General features: G+C 47.4%; 1 protein-coding gene across 1 annotated transcript in view; it reads right to left on the bottom strand.

Annotated features, from left to right (window-relative positions):
* The window catches only part of Slc24a4 (solute carrier family 24 member 4), a 140642-nt gene that overhangs the window by 49391 nt on the left and 72077 nt on the right, over positions 1–19174 (bottom strand). The window contains exon 3 of the mRNA XM_021179008.2: positions 3939–4015. Coding sequence (XP_021034667.1) covers positions 3939–4015 — 77 coding nt within the window. The remainder of the gene's footprint in view (positions 1–3938; positions 4016–19174) is intronic.

The raw sequence follows: 19174 nt of genomic DNA, 5'->3' as shown, positions 1-19174 counted from the left end.
GAGAGAGAGAGAGAGAGAGAGAGAGAGAGAGAGAGAGAGAGAGAGAGAGAGGATATATGGTTTCTGTCCCTGGTCACTGGCACACACATCCTAGAGCCCTTAGGATCTCTATAGTGCTACAGTATGCTAATGAGATGGCTGGGAGTTGGTAGTCCTAGACATGGTGGCAATGGTCCTGGAAAGTCCCAGGCAGGATTAGAAGGATGAGGCAAACATCTGAGGAGTCTGAGGAGTCCAGGGGTGCTGAGGGCGCTAAGGGCTGATCTGCTGAGCAGTACCTATGTGAGGGAGCCTCCCTGAGCCCCGGAAAGCAGACTCAGAAGAGTAGCAATTGGCTGAACTTAGGCAGGCTTCTGGGGTACAGTGCCCAGAGAGGTGGGGAACCTCACTCCTTTCTGATGCCTTGCTCTGGGCCTCTCCTCCACTCACTCAGTTACCTCTGTCTGGGTCGCACTCCTTATGACACACGGCTACGTGGGTTTCCCATGCTCTGCACACTATTTCAGCATGTAATCCAAAGCAGGACACTGCCTGGGGCTGCTCCACAGAATGCAGGGACAGTCTTGGGATGGAGCCTGGAGCCTCAGGATCTGACGCTGTATCCATGGAGGCAGGGAAGGAGTATCTTTCCCAAATGAGCTGAATCAGGACATCTGCTGGAGAACTCTCTGGAATGTGTGCCCTGCCCCTTCCTGCTTTGTTGGCCAGAGGCACTGTGGAGTTTCAAATGTGATCTCAGCCACTTTTTCTTTTTTATTTGTTTGTGTTTGTTCAGATTTTGAGACAGGAGCTCATGTAGCATAGGATAGCCTCAAATTCACCATGAGGTCAAAGCTGACCTTGGCCTCCTGATTCTTTTGTTTCTACCTCCCAGGCACTGAAACTACTGACATAGCAAACTGGAAACTCTTGTTTAAGAGGACTCTGCTTTCTAGAGTCAGTCATAACCAACCAGCCAACCAACCAACCAACCAACCAACCAACCAACCAACCAACCAATCAGCCAAGCTGGTTCTAGCATAAAGGCCAAGAGAGAAGTCCCTTGGAGCAATAATTTACAATTTTAAAACAATAACCTCCTATTTCCCTCCTCTAACTTTAGAGAAAGCATCATCTCTCTGTTATCAATAGTTTGCTTGCTGCCAAACCTCTGCTTATTTTTAAGGGTTCACCAGGCATCTGCACATATGAACAGGGAAGTTTATAGTACAAGGTGCAGCCTCTGGAGCTCATCTGGCCCGTGACTCTCGACAGACCACATCTCCAGGCCTCTGTTTGTTTCTACTTAATGATGAAACAGGGGCAGGTAGGTGGCTTTCTAGTAGGAACCTTTCCTTGCCTTATCTGTCTATACAACCATCTACCATGGTTTTGCTGAGCTTATCCTATGTGCCAGGTGTTACCGTGGACAACAGGGGTGGGATGTGGAAGATGGCAGCGATGGAGTGTGGGAAAGAGTCTGCATCTTGAGACTTCATCCCAGGGTACGACAAAGACTACATGTGCATGAAGCCTTTATAGGGATCAGAAAATGGAAAACACAAAGGCTCTGAGGAAACTGTGAGCTCAACAGGGAGAGGTGGGGAGGAGTGAGAAGGGCAGGATGTAAAGCTGGAGGGAGAGGACCAGAGCCCCTGAAAGGAGATGAGAACATTCTAAGGCATGACATGATGCCCTGCAAGCAAAATGAAAAAGGAGGCCAGGCTGTGTCAGTCCAAACATGGCGCCATATGAACTGAGATGAAGCGAAGCGGGGCTGTACTGTGACTATCCTGGTGTGTGACTCATTGTCATTTAGACACATGGCTAAAGGAGAGGCCAACTGGGGAACCCCTCAGTATGCATCCCAGGATCCTAAATATACTTCACATCACCATAAGTTCCTCCCAACATCATGACCCAGGCAGACTGAGGTCAAAGGGCCTCTCTCTTATGGCACCTTAGAACACTGGAGAGGAAAATAGAGCCCAAGTGGGCATTACAGCTTCCATCCTTTGGGTCACGGAAGGCTAAAATCTTCACTGGCTCCTATGTGTGAGTCTTTCCTGCTTTAAGGAAGGCATCAGTAAACGTCCTCTACAGAGGTCACATTTTAGATTATGTAGGTCAGTCAAATGGTCTCTGCTATATACCAACTCTGCTCTTATAAAAACAAAAGCAGCCCTGGAATGGGTGTGTGTGCTCTGATAAAACTTTATTCGTAAAATCGAGTTATGGGCTGGGTTTGGCCCTCCACTTTTAGCTTAGGAATTACCACTCTGAGGAGGTCTTGCAAAATTCCTGAGGTATTCACTCTCAGGTTCAATCATAAGGTTTTGCTTATGGAGCTGGGCCACAGAACTATGGGGAAAATCTGCCAAATTTACATCTCTTACTAAAAGGGCATGGGATGCACATGCCAGGATGTCTGAAAGATAATAACTCCATTCTAGATATAATATGCAGGCTCACCTGCAACCCCAACTCTAACCTCCACTTCCAGCCAAAACACTTCTCCTTTGTTATCGTCTGGTCCTTGTTCTCCATCAGAGAACTCCAGATTCCTCGTCCATTAAATTACCTCTAGAAAAAGATTCGCTGTTGTCTGAATTTAAATTTATAAGCAGACAGTGTTGGGTAGCCAGATTGCTGAGCAGGAGGAAATTTTCTGGGGCTGATCTGAAACAGAAAAGCCAACCCAGACCTGCCTTGCTTCCTGGCAACCATTCAACAGTCTTGTACTGGTTCCCACAAGGGCCAGAAAGAATTTTGGGCTCCGTAGACCATGTACTCCCATGCAACTTTTCTGTCCTGCCACTAAAGCTCAGAAGCAGCCAGAGAGAGCACAGCCATGAATGGAGTGGCTGTGTTCTAATAAAGGACTTTACTCATGGAGGGGTGGGGCTAGAGCTCATTTAGTAGACTGCTTGCCTGGCATACATGAGGCCAGGGGTTTAGTTCTCAATACTACATAAACTGGACAAGGTGGCATACACCTCTAAACCCAGCACTTGGGGATGGTGTGTGTGTAGACGCTCACACACACACAAAGAGAGAGAGAGGGAGGGAGGGAGGGAGGGAGGGAGAGAGAGAGAGAGAGAGAGAGAGAGAGAGAGAGAGAAGTTCTTGGTCATCCTGAGCTACGCAGCAGGTTTGAGGCCAGTCTGGATACAGAAGATGCTGCCTCAAACAAATGAACAAACCTTTGCAAAAATAGGCAGGGAGGTAAAATCTGGCTGAGGCTAGGGTTTGTCTGTCCAAGAACAGCAATCTATACTTCGGTCTTGAATTCCTCATTCCCATCTAAATTGCTATTGAACCGTCTGCCATTAGGGTCTGTCTGAACACAGAGAGACTTAGTGTCTATGGCCAACCACCCTGAACATGCTGTCTCATCTGAATGTGGAGGGGGGTGAGGAGTGTGGGAAAGAGAGTGAGAGAGCAGTCACAGGGACGCGGCAGCAAGCGTTACCGAGGACCGACCTGTGTATCACATCACGTCTGATGCTGTTGGCATCTAGTCCTGAAGTGTACACAGGAGCTACTGCCCCGATTTTATAAGAGTAGAAAATGAGGCACAAGAAACAGCCATGTCCCTGTGCTGGGACTGGGGACACTATGTGATGTTGGGCAAATCACTTGACATTTAAGAAAAGCCTCTCTTTCCAGGCCGTTACAAGCTCAGACATTGTATGGCAGTGGTTCTCAACCTGTGGGTTGCAACTCCAATGATCCCTTCGCAAGTTTCTCATATTAGATATCCTGCATATCAGATATTTAGATTACAATTCATTACAGCTATGAAGTAGCAATGGAGTAATAGTATGGTCAGGGGTCACCACCATATGAGGGACTTTATGAAAGGGTCTCAGGATTAGGAACCTTGAGAACCACTGCTCTATACAGATGGGGTTCCCACGCCAGAAGGTTAGTGGCTTCTGACCCTGGAGGACACTTACACCAAGGATGTGTAGCAGGACAGCGCCGTGCTGTCGTTCTTTGTTGGAGAACAGGTCTGTGGGGAACTCGTGAATCGCTGGAAGAGAAGAGGAGACAGAGGGTGTCAGGTGACAGAGTATATCCAGCAAACTCGCCTGAGACCTGCAGTCCACCATGGAGCTCAGGGGCCACTAGCTTCAGATTGACTGGCTGACCAGAGGGAAGGCCAGCTGGATCTCAGCGCTGGGCAGACTGGTACTAACAGGGGAAGCTGTGGGATTAGCCACAGATATCTCAGTACTTGACAGCTACTTGGGACTTAGATTTGTCTTGAGTCTTGAACGATGGTCTGACACACTTCACACACTGGGACAGTTGTAATCTAAAAGACAGATACACTGGCGGTGGGATGGGAAATAGGACGACTTTAGGAGATCTTCAGCCAGTGACACAATATGCCTACTGAGTCTGAAAACATATATACCCCCCACAGAAACATGCATACATAACATCATAGCTGTGTTATTTAGTGGTCCAGACATGAGAACAAGCTAAATCAGTCGAAGCTTAGATTCGAGTACTGGTCTGCAGTCCCAGTCGGCTCTTAGAAACTCCTCTGCCCAAGAATGCTACAGCCAATGGAGGACTGGCCCCTTGTCTTCCTCTTTCCCAGGACGGCCGATGGATATGTGCTTTCATGGATGAATGCTAGAAACACCCTCCCAAATCCCTATTGGCCCCCATCACACCAGCTAAACTGGAGGCTTCACACGACCCAGGTCCCTAATGCATCTTCAAGAGTCCAAGCAGGTCCGGGGGTGGAAGGCTCTCAATAGACTTCAACAACCCAATGACTAAAGGATGGTACAGTATTGTTGGGGGCAATCTGCATCATCTTCTGGTACTGGGATGCTGGCACAATTGTCAGCCCTCAGGTATCTGGGAAGATGCGTGGTCCACAGTGGGCACTCAATAGGTGACCCAGACAGAAATCCCTAAACTCTGAAAACGAAAGTAATATAATCTCGCTTTTCAACCTCAGATTCACCTGACAAGACAGTGAAACTGGCAGCTGTCCAGGAACCAGACAGCGTTCGTACTTTGAAGCAAAGACGTACTTAATTGAAGAAGACCTTCGTTCTCTTCTTTCTATTTCTATTTTCTAAACAAACTTCTCTAATAGAATTGCAGCTACCATTTCAAGGGCCTGGATCGGCTACTTGGAGATGGGAGATTGCGGAGGGAAAGCCTCCACATTCCTGTGGCTAGGATTCTGTTTTCTGAGGTAGAAATGTCTGGAACTTTTCAGCACAGATCCCTAGATTGTGGTTCTGTTGAGAGATTTCAAGACACTTCCTGATTCTCAAGCCAGTGTGAGGAAAGCTAGTGATCTACACAATCTTGGAGGTATCTCTCGGGAATGAGAGTAAATCTCTGCTTTCCTGAGGTGGAGGACATGACGTTTGTCTTCCAGCCAGGATGGGGCTGAGGGATATAGAAATGGCCTTGTCCTTGGTAGGGTCAGACCTTTCATGCAGCCTCGCTGCCCTCCCTGCATCCTTCAGTGCATGCTGGGAAGCTGCAGGGTACAGTGAATGCCATTCATAGTCTTAATTTTGGCAGCAAATCAGTAGATGACCTGTAGAGCCCCCAGGGACTTTATGTCCCCTTTTCTCAGGGCCCACCTGAAGCATTTCACATGCTGGGATATAGATGCTGAGAGGTTCATGAATAAGCCTCCGAAAAAGGAGTGACTGGGTAAGAGAATCCAAGACTTTGGATGTCACATTCAGGACCTCAGGTTTCGTCGACTTTGGTGTGTTGAATAAGAAATGTCTTGGTCTGTTCAGGAAGGTTGGGGAGATGCAGCCTTGCTGGAGGAAGTACGTCATGGTGGGTAGACCTCAAGTATTTAAAGCTCTGCCACAATCCTAGCTCACTCTCCCTGCTTCGCGCTTGCTGATGGGATGTGATCACTCAGCTTCCTGCTCCCGCCACCATGCTTGCTCGCCACTGCGTCTCCCTAACCATGCTGAGTCTTAGAGCCCTCTTATCCTTCTGTAAGTTGCTTGTAGACATGATGCTTTATCTCAGCAACAGAAACGAGACTAATCCACCTACCCATGGGCTTTGTGGCAGAGTCCTCTAACCTATAGGGCCCTCTGCCTCCTCAGTGACAATTGACTGTGAAAGCCAGGCTTGCTGAGTGTGTATGGCGTTCCTCGGCTTGGGCAGCTGAGGGTTCAGTGGGCAGAGGTCATATCACGTTTTCCAGTTAGCTGCTGGCTGAGTCTCATCCACTTCCTGCTGCAGGGCTTCCAGAAGCTGGCACAGTGCTGATGCCAATCCCTATCCTCCTCACACTGTCACCAAACATGACTCTGCCCTGAAGGCAGGCCATGGGTTGTAGCACCCATTGTCTTTAGAGCAGATGGGTGGAGGTTTGAGGACACGCTTCTGTCTCTTAGGTTCTATGTGATGATATCTGATATTAGCTGATGATATCTCAGGGGCTTGTGTGAACCTTGCCTGCAAGTGTGATCCCAACAGACTCTGTATAAGAGAGATAGCAACCCCAATGACTGTTCACATACCATCACATTCTGTCCCCACGGCTGCAGGTGATGTGTATCTTTGGTTTGTGACCATAAGAGAGACACCAAACCAGTTTTGTGGGGGAAAGAAAGCAAGACCATAGATGGGGGCAGCAAACCCACAGGGTGCACAAGTCACAGGAGAACCTGCCTGCAAGAGCAGTGTCGGCCTAGGTTCCTGAGCAAACCTTCTCTCTCTTTCTATGGCTTACCAGGATGAGAAGCACCCAGACCATGGTCAAGTATATGAGGCTTGCACGCCTGAAAGAGCTCATCACACCCCCAACTGGCCAGCTCTACCTCAGTGAGGAGGAATCAGCAGGGCACACACATGGCTTTTGAGGTCACACCTAAGCTTTTAAGCTGTAGAAATCCGGGTGGCAGGTGTGGGGAGAAGAGAGATTTGTCTGCAGGCCCTGTGGAGCTCAGGGAAGTAGGATGATGCCAGCATCCTCCAGAGCTCAGGAGGAAGGAGCCAGGGTAGGAACAGGATGGAAGGCAACCTCCCCTTTGAACCTTGGCCCCAGAAGGACTTGTCTATCACCCCCGATCCTGGACATACTCAGGCATCCTCACATGCAGTATCGACCTGTTTCTCATTCTGCTTCGGAGTATATGCAAAGCCTGGGGAAGATCTCTCTTGCTAGCCACCTTCCTGAGCATTGAAGGGGAGACCTTATGGGCCCTGGGTCTATAAGTACCCACAATTCCTTCAGCACCCACAAACTGCCGTTTGATGTCTCCAAGATACAGTTTAGCATTGTTGTATACACAGAAAGCTGCGTTATGGTTTTCTGCCAGCATTGTTCCTTTTAAGCTACATGGTGTTGCTCAACAAAATGTACAAATTTATTCAGTGGATATTTTCAGAGCACTCAGTGGACCCAGACTCTGGGAACTGCCAAATAATACTCAGTGTATCTTGAACCTCCTGGAAGACAATGGCTGCATCCTGAAGGGTAACCTGACTTTCAGAGACCACTAAATCTACTGAGAAAGTAGAAGCCTAGCTGGAGAGGGTTGGTCTGCTGCTGCTGTGTATTCAAATGCTAAATACTGGCCCCTAAGATCTGGTTGCCCCCCTCCATGGGTAGACCTTCATGTACACCAAATGATGCTATATAATCCTTGCCCCTCCCCCAAGTTAGCCCTGATTGGTTAATAAAAATGCCTACAGCCTGGGCTGGGCAGAAGAGAGGGGTAGAGTGAAGGTTTCTGGGCTTGGTGTCTTAGGTGAGGACCGTGAGGAGTGAGAGAGAAGAAGGAAGAGGCCACTGAAAGGTGGAGTGGATGTAGGCACATGGCCAAAGGAAACACAGCAAGTTTCTCGGGGAAACAGACAAAATAGCATAGAGGGCTGGTATCTGCCCAGCTCCAGTGCTCAAAGGCTTATTATAAATCTAAAGGTCTCCATGTCTTTTATTTCGGAACTAAATGATTTGAAATGGGGTGGAAACCCCTTATAGATATTTAAAGGGAACAAGGGGGTATAGCGAACCCCCAAAACAATATTAACTACACCTATCACCACGGAAATACCCCTAACTTGAAAGAGTTAACACCTGTACCCCGAGTGTTTACCTAACCAGGTGTCAAGCGGGGTGCTGAGTCTCAGGCATCTGCCCCACCCCCACCCCGTGGCACACCTGATCTAGTGTACTGGGACAAGCAAACAATTGACTGAGCAACAAACAAAAGGCCTCTGGGATGGTGACTGAGCCAGCCACTGCTGACTTGGGGGAGGTGGAAGACTGAAGTGGTTCCCTAGAAGGAAGGTGCTCATGTTAAGGCCCGAAGCTTGCATTCTCAACTTATCAAGCCCTGATCTCCCAGACAATCCCAAGTAGCTCATTCCCACTTACTGATGAGCAAGCTGGCACTCAAGGCCAAGACTCAAGGAGTCACCTACAGTCACACAACCACCGCAGGGAGCAGGCAAAGAACTGAGACGGAGCTCAACCAACACCGGGCTTTCCTCAGTTGGGTATTTTATCTACAACAGATACCCTTCTCAGGGCCAAGGTCTCTTTTATCTGAGGGGCATGCTCTGTTTTCCAGGGATCTCAAAAGGCCATGACAAGAAACCGTGCTCTTGGAAAGAAGAGTGTGCCTGGCATTTCGTTGGTCAAGTTCATCTATAGGCCACAACCCACTACAAATTCCATGGATCCAGGGGTGACCCAGCATGCAGATTCCTCAACCTCCTTAGAACAATTGGTAGTACAGATCACTTCTCAGGCTGGTGAGAGGGCTCAGTGGGTAAGTACTTACTGTACAAGTGTGAGAATCTAAGTTCAAATTCCCAGTTCTCCATGTAAAAGAAAAGGTATGACAGTACATGACCGAGATCTCAGCATGGAGATGGGTGGATGCCAGGGGCTGGCGGGCCAGCTATAATGAAGATCCTCAGGTTCAGTAAGACACTATATCTCAGAAAAGTATTGCAAATGGCCATACAGATAGCTTAATAGTTACAAGCATGAACTGCTTTTCCAGAGGACCTGGGTTTGATTCTACCCTCCACATTGCAGCTAAACATTTGTAAGTAAAGTTTTATGGGGATTTGACACCCTCTTCTGACCTCTATGAGTGCCAGACATACTCATGGTACACAGACATGCATGCAGGTAAAATACCCACTTAACCATGTTAAAAACAATATATATATATATATATAAATCTCAAAAAAAGTAAGGCAGAAAGCAATAGAGGAAGATATGTGTGTATATCACCTACCTGACATCCATTCACCTGTCCATCCATCCACATGTCCATCCACCTGCCCATCTGCCTGTCCACCCACCTGTCCATCCGCCCATCCATCCACCTGTCTATCCACCTGTCATGAATCTCTTCATCTATTTATCCATCCATCTACCCACCCACTCACCATCCATCCGTCCATCTATCCATTCATCCACCCACCCATCTATTTATCCATTCTCTATATGATAAAGTGGAGTTCTCTGAGTTTCGAGAAATGCATGAGGCCACGCACCCACCATAGTACTCTAAGATAAAATAGTTCCATGATCTCCCAAGTTACTTGGTCACTACGGATTGATACGTGCTCTTTTCAGGTCTTACCAATGGAGCTCTATTACAGAGAGCTTCTTCAGTCAGCGTCACATTAATCACATGGAGACACACCCACCTTTGACGTTCCCATTCTTCAGCCAACATTGTTTAGCTTCTTTGCTCCCCTCTTATCTTACTGTAATGTAGAGGGTCCCCATCCATGGCAGGACCCCCAAACTCTGTGTTCTTAGAGCTTCGTCCCTAGCCTCCTTCTCTCTCTCCTCATTCTCTGTGGTTTTGATTTTCTAATCTCTGAAGACACCTTCCAAGTTTTAACCTTTCCAAGCAGCAGTTGTTCTTTTTTCTTTTTCTTTTTTTCTTTCTTTGAGACAGGGTTTCTCTGTGTAGCCCTGGCTGTCCTGAAACTCACTCTGTAGACCAGGCTGGCCTTGAACTCAGAAATCTGCCTGCCTCTGCCTCCCAAGTGCTGGGATTAAAGGCATGTGCCATCACTGCCCGGCTTCTAAGCAGCAGTTGTAACACAGTTCTTCCTGTAGGTAACCCGAATGCATTCTCAGTGAATAGCCCACCATCTACATGGGCTGCAGGAAGGTAATTCTGGCACTCTTGATATCTCTTGTTCCCTCAGGGCTCATGAAGCAGAATAGACCACGACACACCCAGCTTCTATTTCACTCCCTTCCATGAGCCTTCTCATGTAGAACATTTATACCAGCATACACCCCGTTCTGATGAGCCTCGGTTCACTTACAGCTATGGTTCTGACTGTAAAATAGGTCCTGTTGACCACGGGGACTTCCAATGCAGAAAAGAGGTCAGACTGTTTTCTCATTGCTGTTTCCATGGGCAACCAAAGCTATAGACACTGACAGGCTCAGTTGGCAACATCCCTACAACCTGAATTTTGAGCAGGGTGTTTGAGGGTTTGAGTTATTCTATTCTGTCTGTACTGTTGCAGCAAAGCATGCTAACCCGGGGTGTTTACTTAATGCAGAAAGCTTACTTCTGTCAGTTTTACAGGGAGCGAAGTCTAAAATCAAGGCAGCTTCTCAACATCCATAGAAGACAAATACTGAAGCTGGTCCAGACCTTCCAAGCGCAGCACTGTCTGACCCTCTCTATCCATTTGGCCTGGATCATCCCAAGGTGTGCTCTACTCCAGTTGTGCTGGCCAGGATGATGCTGCAGGTCCTGGTTCAACCTGCTACCAGGCCAGCATTCAGGATGCCTTTGGAAGGTCAAGCATTTGGCTTTCTACTTAACTGAAGGGCAATCAAAGAACCCTGCCCAGAAGACTCAGAGGCCTGGCCTGCCTGGCCCTGCATCTTTAGCTGTGGGATCTTAGCATCTGCATAGTGCTCTTCCACAGACACAAAGTCCACAGAGCTGGGCTTTCTGGTAGCTGCAAAATTTCCTCAAACCTTTCAATTAGTCGAGTATCTTTAGGGAATGTAAACTGTGAAGTGAATTCTTTTTTTTTTTAAAGATACTGCCTCTAAACATGCCATTTTCTTTGCTTTCTGGATAAAAATAACCCCATGTTCTAAGCCATGACGTTTATTATGAAACTATGAAAAGGAGACTGGGAGTCTGGGAAGTCATTTAAATAGCTTCAAATTTCCATTATTTCAACTTACATAAGGTATGTGTTTTAGAAACCACTCAGGCTTTGGGAGCCAAAAGCCCCAAAAAATCAAGATCCCTCACTCTCAACGCATTGGTTTAAAATAACTTTGCTGAAAATCTCATGCCTTTCATGGGCAATTGTTCCCATGTTAAGGTCTTATACCACTGTCTCTTGTCCTCTTGTCCCCAATAGGAGTAAACATAATTATATGAAATTGTTGCCTTAGCCAGCATGAAAAGGAGTTTGAAATCCTATCTTCAGTACATTCTAAAAATAGATTATGCACTAGAAAAAATAAAATATTGAAAACCTCAGCTGTGGTGTTATTCCTTCCTGGAAGCATGTGCTTTTATACCTGACGCTGCGTAGGCACTATGCTTTTGTTCATTTCCACCCAGGAAGAGGCAAAGGTTCATAGGTGTCACAAGGGTGGCACTCTCTAAGTCACCCTGCCAAGCCCTAAGTCTACTGAACACCCTTTCTGGCCTCGCCTCATCAGCCCCAAGTCTAGAAGGTGAAATGAGTGTCCCTAGAGGTCAACTGCTTACTCGAATCCCAGTCAGCTAGTGACAGAACTCCCGGACCCAGAATATATAAGCAGGCCATGGTGAGCCCAGACGGAACAACAGATCTGACCTCGAGTCTCTGGAACATGGGCTTTGGAGTCATCAGCCCCAGTGTCCAGGGTTCAACCTCAGTGACCACCAACTCTAGGCCAGCTGTTGAAGCTTGGGTCTTGAGTGTCCTCTGAGGGTTCATGTGCTAAAGGCTTGGCCCATAGGTGTAACTATCAGGAGGTCACAGAGGTTTTAAAGGTGGTTATAAGTCCTTTGGTCACCAAGGACACACCCTCAAAGAAGACTGCCAGACCCACCCCATTCCTCTTCTCTTTTGATGGCCACGGGATGATATAATTTCATTCTTCTGAATTCTACCGTGCATTTATTGAATGGATTATTTGCTCCTTTGTTGTTTAATTCTTTGACTTCTCCCTATATTGTAGATATAAGTTCCTTGCCAGATGAATACTGGCAACATTCCCTTCCATTCTGTGGGATGACTCTTAACTCTGTATGTGATTCAGCCAAACCTTGTTGCACCCCAAAGAACCAAAGTCACTTCCTATAGATACAGCTTCCTATAGAGACACTTGCACAGGGCTTGCTGTGCACTGCTCACAACAGCCAGGTTATGGAAACCGAGGTTCACAGTGATGAACAGATAAAGATAATGGGCTGTACACATACACAGTGGAGTTCTATGCAGTGCTAAAGAAGCATGTGCTTGCAGAAAAACGGATAGGAACCTAAGCTTATAATGTTAAGTGAAATAAGCTGGACTCAAAAAAAACAAATAACATTTTCTCTAATATTTGGAAGTGAGGGGAAAAAGATGACTCAAGAGGGAAATATTTGGATTGTAGAAGAGGAGAGAGTAAATGAGGATGGGAGGTTGGGGGTGGGTGCTGAGAAAGAGAAACAAAGTAACAAAAGGCAGGATTCTGTTCAAAATACATTGTATCTGTGCTGCTCTGAGTGGCATGGCCTTGAAAAGGTGGCGTATACTGGGTGGTTTTTAGTCAACAAAGGTGTGGTCTTAAAGGGGGCTATAGAACACATCTCTTTATCTTTTTATTGTCTGTCTATGAGGTGAACAGGCTTCCCCAGTCAGACACTCATTCCCACTATGTACTTCTTCACAGGTCCCAAAGCAATAGAGCAATTGCACGTGGACAAAATAAACCTTTCCTCTTTATAAGTGGATTTCCTCAGGTAATCCATTATAGCGGTGGAAAGCTAACAGATGGACTTTTAATGCACAATATCGCAGTCAGTCCTTAAGAAGCCCCTGAAATACCAGCTCCATTCACTGAAACGCAAACTCTCAACAACACTGGGCTGCAGCAAGAAACATTTTTTTCTCTTGGTCCAACAATTCTTCATCTGGTGTTTGTTCTAAGAATACCATTTTAAATGGGATGGAGGGAAGCCATACTTGAGAACTCTTGTTACCGCTAACCATAAGACAGTGGGAGCCACCAGCTGTCCAGGCAGACAGTCCTGGTCAAATTATTGTTATACTTCCCTTTAGTCTTTCCTTGGCCATTGGCACTGTTGCTAATTTGGAGGGTCTACATCATTGAATGAGAGGGGCTATAGCACTGCCCTTCTGATGCTTGTGGAAAGATTGTTGCTATGGGTTTTAAAGAGCAACACATAAGTCACATGTAGTTTATTTATAGCTGTGAATGAAGAAGCCCATGCAGAAATCCAGAAGTGACCCAAAGTGACTCAGGTAGGCACAGCAAAGAAAGAGGTCTTCATGGCTCCCCTCTGGAATGCTTATATTGTAAACATATTAAATCAACTTACTATGACTCATAAGAAAGACTCAAGGGTAAAGGTGATGTATGAGGCCCTGAAAGGAGAGCACAAGGCTTCAAGGAAACGGGTAAGGAAAGTGTTAGAATATATGTGATAGCAAAGCCAAAAGAGAAATAGTGGGGTGGGGTGGGGTGGGGTGGCGTGGGGTAGGGTGGAAGGATATAGCAATCAGGGAGCAAAAGCAAGGGAGCTAGGGGGTCAGAGGATGAAAAATCAAACCTAACAACATATGGAAGTGCCATAAGGAGACCTGATACCTTGCATGGTCATTTTAAAAACCATAACGGATAAACAAATCCAGTATTAGACAGCACAGGGTGGTTCTTCTCACACCGTGATGGCCAAGAACTGTCAGATGAGGGAAATCAGAATGCTTGAATGAGGGAGGAACAGTGTACAAAAGATCACAAGGACTAGAATAATAGAGATTATTTCTGGAATAATAGTGATTTTTTTCCAGGTTGCAACTGGATTGGTCGTTACACCCTTAATTACAATTTGTCAAGACACAAACAGTATGCTTGAAAATCTGCACTTTATTGTATAGAAGTTACACCTCATAAGGGGTTGTGCATATGGCTCAGGGGTAGAGTGCTTGCCTAGTGTATACAAGGCCCTGGGTTTGAGTCCCAGCTATATTCAGAAAGATACATGCACACAGACACACACTGACAGACACACAGACACACAGACAGACACATACACACATAAACACACATACCGGAAACAAAACCTTAAAAAGTCAGAGCCGACTGCATCATAGTCCAGTAAGTGGAAGCCTGTACCTGTGACGGCCTTAAGGGCCCCCAGGTGTGCTACTGCTCACAACAAGGACAGACAGGCAACTGGCACTCAGTTCCTATGTGTGTGCATGTGCACAGGGCACACATTATCCGGATAGATGTGAGCTTGAGGGACACGGTCCCCACTTTATGAAGGACATACCTCCATCAGCCAGACGTCAACTGCAGAAGCCTCAGAAGCTACTAGGGAGGCTCTTATGCTGGGACCGGTCTCAGGTAAATCTTTGTCAATGTGCGCTGTGCCTTCCAGGGAACAGGATTGCAGATGTCATCTGAGCTGTCACGGTCACCAACGGTAACAGTGGAACTCAATGTTCTGGGGCCAGGCCCCACGTGCCCCCTACACACTCTTGGCTGGCTGAGGTGGCTGCTTGAGGTAACACATCTAGGCCATGTGTTAACTGGAGCTGTCTCTCCACCAGCAGAAACAATTATTCATTGTCTGGCGAGGGCCAGATGGCAGCAGGCTGTGGAAAGTCCCCTGGCTGGACTCTCCTGAGAGTGAGCTGTTTCGGCTGTGGGTCGTGATGTATTCTTGGCATTCATAGCCAAACGGAGCATGATCTGGGCACGCGGGTAGGGTGTCACCAGCAGAATTTCCTAGGACCATGAAGGGAAGCAAAGTGCGAGAGCCTAAAACCCTGGGGTCCATCCCAACGCACTTCTGGGCACCCAGAATCCAGGTGTTGGCAAGACTGAGTGATGGATGCCACCTGACAGGCTTTACAGTCACTTCGGAGACAAGCCTGGGTGTATGTGTGTGTGTGTGTGTGTGTGTGATTGGCTCCATAGCCTGGGTTAACAGAGGTGGGAAGACTCACCCTAAATGTGGGTGGTACCATTCCACAGGCTGTGGTCCTAGGCTGAATACAAAAGGAGAGATGAGATGAGCACCCACATCTATCTTTCTGCTTCCTGACTGAGGATACAGCGTGACCAGGCAGCTCACACCCTGACTGCCCTGATCGTTATGATTCCCCTATCTCCATGGCCTGTACCTTCAAGCCGGGAACAAAAATAAACCGTATCCTCTTCAGTTGCATTTTCCAAGTATTTTGTCACAGCCACAGGGAAAACAACCAATACAGACTGGTATAGACTGGTTCCCATTGCAGCCTCAGGGAACACATGTTTCAGGTCTCAGCACCGAGTCCTTGGTATTTCTCAGCTGGTAGACATGTCACTCTTCTGTCAGCCTCTGCCTTCATTCCACATTCTCCTCTTGCTGGGTCTCCATGTGGCTTTCTCAAAAGGACACCAGGCACTGGGCTTTGGGTCCCACCTTTACCCAGCATGACCTCATTTTGACTAATTAAAAAGTTCCTGTTTCCAAGCAACTGCACAGTCATAGGTTCCAGGGGTTAGGACTCTGATGTTTGAAAAACATCTCACCCTGCATCATACACATGTTGACTCCTTTAGTTCTGTCCACAGAACACAGGCACCTAGAACACCAGTGTAAGCAAATGCTAGACTATAGCAGCAGCCACTGGTCATTGCTTTGGTCCTATAGTCTAGGTCTTGGGGATTTGCTATATAACCCAGGGCAGCTTCTAACTCAAAGCAGTCCTCCTGCCATAGCTAGGACTATAGGCATGAGCCAGGAAAGAACAGGTTCTCAGGGACACTGGGTCCTTCCTTGTCCTTGCCAGCCTCACAGCCTGTGAGATATCTGTGTCTGAGAGGTGGCGGTTCAAACTTGCTGGGACTGGGAGGAACACTGAGGAAAGGCTGGATATCCTGTCCTCTTACAGGCTCTGGTCCTCAGAGTAAGAAGCTGAGAGCTGGTTGCCATGTGAATTGTATGTGCCAACTTGACCAGGCTGTCACAACCAGCTTTTTAATCATATGCAAATCCAGGCTTTGCTGTGAGCCTGTTGTATAAATGCGGCTAACAGTTACCATCTGCTGAATTTAAGTAAATGAGATTACTCTCAATACTGCGGCTGTAGATTCAGCTCTACTCACGTTAGTTGAAGACTTCACAGCAAAGCTAAGGCTTCTAGAATAGACTCTGCCTGCAGACAGCACCCCAGATCCTGCCTGTGAACTTCTTACTGCCAGCCACTCCTGGTGAATCTGTAAACCAATGCTTTAAACATATCAGCGCGCGCGCGCACACGCGCGCGCACACACAAACACACACACACAACTATTGTTTGAGTGAGAGTCCCCTACAGATTCATGTTTTAAAGGATTGGTCTCCTTGGTTGTATAATTGGGAGGTGACATGGACCTTTAAAAGGAAGTGCCCAGAAGCCTGTAACTGAGACATGCCTTCAACGGGGGATTGTGGGAGCCAGATTTCTTTCTCTTCCTGTCTTGTTTCCTATATTATGTGTAGAGCCACTCACTCTAACAAAGGCTCTTGCCACCACGTGTCACCTTCAACAGTGGTTCAAAGCAACTCGGATCAATAGATCTGGACCCAGACCTCCAAAGCCATATGCTGACAAGAACTAACCATTCCTCGATTAATCAGTTTCCTCAGGTAGCTTGTTATAGTGATCGGAAGCTGACAGATACACTATATACCAATACCATCTTTACAAGGATTGATGGCTCTATGGCTGCATGGGGAGATAGATAGATAGATAGATAGATAGAGAGAGAGAGAGAGAGAGAGAGAGAGAGAGAGAGAGAGAGAGTGTGTGTTTAGCTCCTACAGGACCATGCCATGCTTGGGCTGTGGTGTGAGGAATGAGGAGCCACTCTGACCTCAGGACAGAACTAGGCAGGCAGGCTAGTAAAGGATAAACATTTGAGAGTTCCCAGAGGAATCTGCATTGCACTGCTCTGGGCCAAGGCTGCCCTGTCTTCACACTCTCAGCCCCTACAGCTTATCTGACTGCATAGCCTCACCATCCTTGATATGAGCCTGTCTCCTACACCAAATCCCTACCTTCCTGCTCCTCTCACAAGTAGACTCAAAGAAGTCCCTTGGCATATTTGGGAGGTCTGCTGAGACTTTTCTGGAAAGGACTGAACACCCTGTCCTTGTTCAGAGCCGCTCACCTTGAGCAGGCAGTTTCTGTGTGAGCACTGGCAGGTAGACATATGATCCTTGTGAATATTTATATTTTCTATTTATTTATATTTTACTCACTAGGGTACACCAAGTAGCATGAAGCAGGGTCCCAGATAGAAGGGAAGACAGGTCATGTGATTTCCAGGTGGGTCACGTACAGTAAGTATGTCACTAACATTCAAATGATGTCAGGATTTGAGCATCCAACCCCTCCAAACTCAGAAGAATAAAAATGTCTGTGTAATTTCTTCTCTAGGCTTGGGGCTGATTTTCATCTTTGGATCTAATTGTAAAGAGCATTTCCAAGAGAGTCACTAGGGCCTAAGTTTTATTCCTGGCTTTTCCTTTGTAAGCATAAAGGAAACGGTTGAGTTTGTTGCTTTCCCTACAGGCATGCGAGGTTGGGGGAGGCTCTCAGCTCATTATGAACCGAAGGTCTTACAGAACCAGTGAACAGAATACATGATGGGCCATCCTGGGTCACCGGGCCTATTTTATGGCCTACTCCTCCTCCTCTGGATGTCTTCTGGGATTATCACCTCCCTTCAAACACAGACCACAGAAGCTCGGCAGCAAGGAACCTCATGGCACCCCAGAATGTCTGGAAAGCTCAGCTAATGCTGTTACCCAGAGCTGGCCTGAGGAGCACACACTGATCTGTGAACTGCCCTGGTACATGTCTGTCCTGTTAAAGTTCTATCTTTTCCCTCCCATGCGGCCGCAGCAGGAGGCTGATCTGGACTGGAAGTCACCTCTTTGCTTCCCTGGCGCCTCTCTCCTATTCTTTCCTGCCCGGTGCTATGGCTTCTTCATGGAGCTGACAGCATGCCGTGCCTACTCTGAGCATCCAGGGAAGGTGACAATGTGAAAGTCACCGGTTATGCACGTCCTTCAGCTTGCTTGCCATGCACGGGGGCACAGGATGCTTTCCTGACCCAGCAAAGATTACAGGTATTTCTACCTTGACCGAGTTCCAGGCCTTGAATACATAGAGCCTATGTATTTTTTTCATGCTGTCTCTTTCCTTGGGCCATAGAACAAAAGGCAAGGATATCAAACGTCCAAGAACAACTACTCAACAAAGATGGGAGTTAACCTGTTCTCAGGGCCAGAACACAGAACACAGACCCACCTGCCTCCACAGAGGAGCTGGCAGAGGACCTGCCACCAAGACCCTCAGTTCCAAAGCTACCAACTTGGGGAAATGACCAGGAAGTGAAACAACATATAAGATAACGGATAGCTACTGCTCCAGCCCCTCCTTGCATAAGGTGATGATGGGAAGGTACCACTGCAGCCTCCGCCCCACCCAAGAAGGTTTCAGACAATCTGGGACCCTCAGAACTGCTCATCATGGGAGAGTCTATGATCTGCCCTTCCTACCAGATGACAGCCATCCCTCTTCAGGTCCTTCCTCCCACCTGAATGTACATGCTGGAAGGAAAACTCAGTGTGGAAAGATGATGAGAAGTAACAGGGAGTCACAAAGCATCAGTGAGGTGGAGATGGGTCTGTGAATGAAGTGCTTGCTGCAGAAGCAAGAGACCTGAGTTAGGATCTACAGCACCCATGTAAGAGCTGGCTGTGAGGGTGTGCAGTGTAACCCCAGAGCCAGGGAGGCAGAGACAGGGGGAGCTCTGGAGCCTGGTAGCCTGCCAGTCTAGCCAATGGCAAACTCAAGTGTAGCGAGAGACCCTACCTCAAAAAGCAAAGTGGAGGAGCTGGGGAGATGGTGCAGTGGTTAAGGGCACCAGCTACTCTTCCTAGAGGTCCTGAGTTCA

This window comes from Mus caroli, chromosome 12 (genome assembly GCF_900094665.2).
Source record: "Mus caroli chromosome 12, CAROLI_EIJ_v1.1, whole genome shotgun sequence".
In the NCBI taxonomy this organism is placed as follows: Eukaryota; Metazoa; Chordata; class Mammalia; order Rodentia; family Muridae; genus Mus; species Mus caroli.
Note: the sequence above shows the minus strand (reverse complement) of the source record. Positions and strands in the feature narration are given on the sequence as shown.